At 36.8% G+C, this 5,943-nt stretch overlaps 1 protein-coding gene across 1 annotated transcript in view; it reads right to left on the reverse strand.

Moving 5' to 3' along the window:
- Positions 1 to 618: 618 nt before the first annotated feature.
- AKAP11 (A kinase (PRKA) anchor protein 11) overlaps positions 619 to 5,943 on the reverse strand; it is a 48,479-nt gene continuing 43,154 nt past the window's right edge. Inside the window, exons 11-12 of the mRNA XM_011940431.1 lie at positions 2,872 to 3,032; positions 619 to 1,209 (exon numbers count right to left, since the gene is read on the reverse strand). Of these exons, the coding sequence (XP_011795821.1) occupies positions 1,069 to 1,209; positions 2,872 to 3,032 (302 nt within the window). The 3' untranslated portion in view covers positions 619 to 1,068. The remainder of the gene's footprint in view (positions 1,210 to 2,871; positions 3,033 to 5,943) is intronic.

Raw genomic sequence — 5,943 nt, forward strand, 5'->3', positions numbered from 1 at the left:
AGAAAGATCATGTCAGAGAACTTGACAAGACAGTGTAGATATGGTGGGGGATTGGGGGACCCCAATTTTTCAACCATATTTTTGGTAGAGAGTTTTTTTCAAAAATCCAACAATAAAAACTATTGGCTTCTCTAAATGCATTTCCATATTAATATTAATTTTTAAAATTTCAACATGTTTTATAATTTTTCACTTGTAAGATAAGTTGGGAACCCAAAATTGTCAAAAAGAGGAATAAAAAATCTTACTGCACAATCTTTATAGGCGTTTTATTTTAAAGCACCTTTTTAAATCTTAACAGTGGGTTTCTAAAAAGAAAACAGTAAAATGAAAGAGGGAGCAAACTGGCAAGGTTAAAGTACTCCTTTACACACACACACACACACACACACACACGCACATCACTTTCATGCCAGAATGACTGGCAGCATTGGCAAATAATGTCATCTGATGAAAGGATGGGTGAAACTATCACTTATAGTGTTTATAGAAACCTAAAATACTAATGTTTCTGCTAAGAAATTAGTTTGGGGAAATCAAAAAGCTACCAACAGCTGAACTATGAAAATGAAACTGATTTTAAAAACAGGAAAGACCAAAAATCTACTAGAAATTTAAAAAAATCAGCCTCAATTTTCTGATGTCAGACTAGTTATTAATTAGATACCATTTGTTTGCAAAGGAGCAAAATTATAACTCTATCACTGGAACCTATCCTCAGCCACTTCAGTGCAGTTTCTAGCAGCACTATTTGGATACAAAAAGAATGTGGTCAGACAATGCCCCTGAAAACCCCATGGTTAGACCTTCCTTCAAATACATGTTCTTAGGGTCTTGACACACTACACACATGTATAGAAGAATAAATGAAGCTAGTATTTTGACAGAGATTACAAAAGTATGAACTATATACAATGAGTGATAACCCAAAGCGCTTAGAAAGCTAAATTTACTTGCCTCCCAACTGACTGACAATAATATTCACTATTCAAATTTTATCCTAAACATCTTTATTGGCTTTTTCCCCTCCCCAAACAAATACTAAAATATACTAGTTTGGGGTTTGCTCTATGCATTTTCCAAGAGCCAATCAAACAGCGACTTGCATCTCTCCTCACTGGAAGCTTTTTCCATCACTTCATAGTACTGAAGCACAGCCTGCAGGAGGTCTCCCACTTTCCATCCTTTCTCTTGTAATTGTTTTGAAAGCTAAGAAAGAAAGAAAGATGTGTCAAACATTAACCAAAAACAATTTTATAACAAAGCTTTTATTTTTAGCTGAAACTAAGAATCCTGCTGTTTACAATTAAATAGTTTCCTAGTTATAACAAGGTCTTCCCCTCTAAACCGCTACCCCTTTAACCAAATTAAACATTTTCCCTTCTTCCCCTATATAAACACATCTCCTCCAGAGAATGACACTTTGGGATCGCTGGAGACAAAGCTCTACAAACCTCACCAAGCAAATAGTCTGCGTGGGAGTGCAGAGGCTGAGTTTCTACAGGAAATTCTTCACCTAACTAAATACAACTGCCACACCCTCAATTAGAACATAAAATAAAGACAATGTCAAGCTCAATAAACAGATGTGGATTTTCCTTCCACAACATATAGTGTGGTATTTTTCTGGAATACACACTCTAGCCTCAATGGAAACATGGCTTTCTAAGTTAAAAAACGTTAATGTTTCAACATACATACATACATACATAAATACAGGTTTAAATAAATCCTGTTGTCCCACTCATGACATGCCTTTGTTCATTTCTTTTTCTACTAAGTTCTGTAAAAGCTCTTAAGTTTTGAAAGATCTGTAAGTTAAATTCTGAAAAACTAATTTTGTGTTAACATATATATGCTTAACTTTTTTTTTTTTTTTTTTGAGGCGGAGTCTCGCTCTGTCACCCGGACTGGAGTGCAGTGGCCGGATCTCAGCTCACTGCAAGCTCCGCCTCCCGGGTTTACGCCATTCTCCTGCCTCAGCCTCCCGAGTAGCTGGGACTACAGGCGCCCGCCACCTCGCCCGGCTAGATTTTTGTATTTTTCTTTTTAGTAGAGACGGGGTTTCACCGTGTTAGCCAGGATGGTCTCGATCTCCTGACCTCGTGATCCGCCCGTCTCGGCCTCCCAAAGTGCTGGGATTACAGGCTTGAGCCACCGTGCCCGGCCGCTTAACCTTTTTAAAAACAGCTTTATTGAGATAAAACTCACATAACATACAATTCACCCAAAGTGTCTTAGTCAATGGTTTTCAGTATGTTCTCCAAGTTGAATGCAACCATCACCACAATGAGAATATTTCTACCACACCAAAAGGAAACTTCCAATAAAGAAAGTTATGCAACAAAAACCTTAACACTGTAAACTGAAAATCTTGACTAATAAGGTACTTGGCACATAGTAAGCATCTTGTTAAAATTTTTATCGACTTTTAATTATGACAGTTTCTCATATGAATGAAACTGGATTATCAGAGAAAGAGATATATACAGAGAACAATTCAACTTTTTCATAGGAACACACACAATGCTTATTAATAGCATCTACCTTTGAGAGCTTAGTGTTATGCCAGGCATTAGACTAAGCATTTTTTTAACATTATATTTAATCCTCATAAACCCCTGTAAGGTAGATTCTATATTCATTTGCATAGTACAGTTAGGGGCAATGAGACAGACTGGTGAACCTGCCTCTGGTTCCCCTGCTAGAAAGAGGCAGAGCTGATGTCTGAACCCAAACAGTTGGATACTACAGCCTAAGCTAAGCATTTAACCACTCTGCCATCACCAGGCATCTTGTTAGACCAACCACATGACAAGAACATCATCTACTGTTAAATGTATACTAACTCTCTATAAGGTAGGTACTTACTAGCATAAACTCCTTATTTGCAGAGTCATGAAAATAAAGTTCTGCAACTTCAGCCTCAGAGGCAATGAGCCATTGAAGAATAATCCTTAGCTGGGGGTCTACCGTGCGTGGCTCCATGTCAATATTCGTAATTAGCAGTGTCTTTCCATCTTGCCCCAAACCTAATATTTAAATGTAAACAATATAAAGTAAAACTCATCAATTTAACTCGCAATACTCTGGTTGTCAAGTAGATACAAATATTTTCCCTTTCTTAGGATTCTAATGAATGGTGAGAAAACATCCATCTTTTTCTAACCACACCATAACCTCAACTAAAACTTTTAAAGGGCAAAATAATGTAAAACAAAGGAACAACTTTGATCATTTATTGATTGCAAAAATATAAAACACCATTTTAACGTAATGAATTCAAGTTCTATAAATACCATAATTTGATATAAATTATGACCAATGGGTTACAGAGAAAATAAAACTATAAAGCTATCGTTACAATTAAAATGAGGCTGGGCATGGTGGCTCAGGCCTATAATCCCAGCACTCTGGGAGGCCGAGGTGGGCAGATCACTTGAGGCCAAGAGTTCAAGACCAGCCTGCCCAACATGGTGAAACCCCATCACTACTAAATATACAAAATCCAGCCAGGCATGGTGGCGCATGCCTGTAGTCCCAGGTACTCAGGAGGCTGTGGCACAAGAATCACTGGAACCCAGGAGGCAGGGGTTGCAGTGATCCGAGATTGTACCACTGCACTCCAGCCTGGGCAACAGAGCAAGACTGTCTCAAAAAACAAAACCCCACAAAAAAAAATCTCAAAGAAGAGCAGCAACATTTGTGCAGCACATATTCCATCCTAAGTATTGTTCTAAGCTCTTTGTATGTACAAACTCCTTTAATCCTCACAACCACTCTATGACATAGAAACTATTATCGTATCCATCCTACAGGTGAGAGATCTGAGGCAAAGAGAGCCTCAGAGTCCTCCAGTGCGGAAGTGGCTGAGCCAGGACATTTACACAGGCAGTCTAGCTCCATGCTCTTAATCACTCATTCTTCAGACAAAACTGGGGGGAAATGCCATATGCAACCACTTACACCCAAAGCCGGATCAGGGAATTTTCTGGTATACTCTTAAGTATCAAGATTATCTCTAATTTATTTTCTTTTTTTAATGGTACTTTTGTTTTCATCACAAAGAGGGATCCATCTCTGTTGATGGAAATAATGACTTGTGGGCCAGTATCATGCATTTAACATTCCTGCTGCTTAATGATACCTGAGCAATATGGAGTGCTGAGACCAGGACCCCTCCACCCCTTAACACACACAAGAGGTGAGCACCAGGGCATGCTGGCAGACATCATGCCAATATGTACCAGTAATGGAAAGACTGTTGACAGATGTCTCTGATTCTCTGCTACAGTTTGCAGGCCATTCTAGACCACTATTAATTATTTTCAGGATTTGTGTTGGTCCCTAATTTTTAATTTAAAAGATTCGGTTCACATTACTCTCTAAAAATAAATGTATTGTCTTTTCCCTCCCCTCTCTCAAACACTCTCAATCAAAAATAGGTTTGGTACACCATGGTACAAGGCATGGTCTCTGGGCCTTTTTGCAATCCTGCGGAGTTCAGGGGGCTGGAAGCTAAATCACCCCACTGCTTCTTTACACTGCTGGTGTTTTCTCAGTTCAGGACTCCTGGTTGCCTGGCCTACAAGAACCTTCAAACGGCTCTCTCTTTAGAGAAGCCACTAACAATTAATGAAAAGGGGAGGGACTGACATCCTGCAACTACAAAAATTTTTTTTTTTTTTAAAAGAAGTTTGTTGCCTTAGGATTTCCTTAATTTTGAGTCTTTCTATAAATCCACACCAATCTATCTCCTAATTTACCAATCTCTAACAAATTTAAAGTTGGCTGTAACTTTCTATATAATGAGAAATACCTATAATCTCAAAAGCTCAGTAATGACATATCAACATATAATTTATCTCCTGTTTCTACCTACTCACAAAAGAAATCCTTAACAGCCTGATTAGTGCCAAAAGTAATCTTTTTCAAAACAAATTTCCTATTTACATTAACTTGTATCTTTTTTCTTAATCATTCCTCAGTAAAGCTAGTTAAGCAATCGCTAGTTCATTAGAGAATACTTACCACATGTATTTATACCATGTATAGCCTTTAGAATAACTGTTCACAGGTGTTACTTGAGAAAAGGCATAGAACTTTTATAAACAAAGTCAACACTTTTTTATTGAACAAGAATGAAACAAATATTGCAGTGGGGAATATCAATATCAAATATCAGTAACACTAAAAATATTGCCCCATCTCAACTTTGTATCTGATGAGAAAAACTGACTTCTAGAAGCCCTATATAAAGAATGTCTACTTACAGAGACATTAAAACTAAAAAAATAATAATCTTAAGTCTGAAGATTGCAGCTTAAAAACTGGGATGTGACTTCCCTAAACAAGGTGTTAAAACTAATTGAAAATTCAGGTGTCATAAAGTAAATTTCGAGAAATTCTTTTTAGCTATTTTCTGTTTGCCTGCTTCTAGAGAAGCAATTTTTAAAACATCACTAGTTCAAAAACAAGTATCGCAAAGAGTACAAATACTTTTATAAGTGACACTTTATAGAAGACACTATTGGTGTTTTCAAAATTAAGAAAAAATTAGACTTTTAGAAAAAAATTCAACAACCATCTGAATATAATGAAAACTCAGCTTCAAAGTAAAGTTTCTAAATTCACTCAGATGAATAAACTCGATATTTTAACATATGAATTAAGGATTACAAACCATGGTCCAAAACTCTGTGGCCAATGATATCTAGTACTGACATACTTGGAACTATGTTCATTAAGGAAGAATCTGAATATTTTCTTCAAATATGTGTATGTGTGAGTGAAGCACTGGAACTGGGGGAGGGAAGAAGAATTAACTTAGAAATATCTTTTAAACAAGATAAGTAAAAATATTACTGACTCACGCAAGTTTGACATGAAACCCTAGTTCTACAAGTTACCAGTTTGGAAGGAAAATAATATGTCATAGTTATA

Source organism: Colobus angolensis, unplaced genomic scaffold, assembly GCF_000951035.1.
Source record: "Colobus angolensis palliatus isolate OR3802 unplaced genomic scaffold, Cang.pa_1.0 Scaffold101, whole genome shotgun sequence".
In the NCBI taxonomy this organism is placed as follows: Eukaryota; Metazoa; Chordata; class Mammalia; order Primates; family Cercopithecidae; genus Colobus; species Colobus angolensis.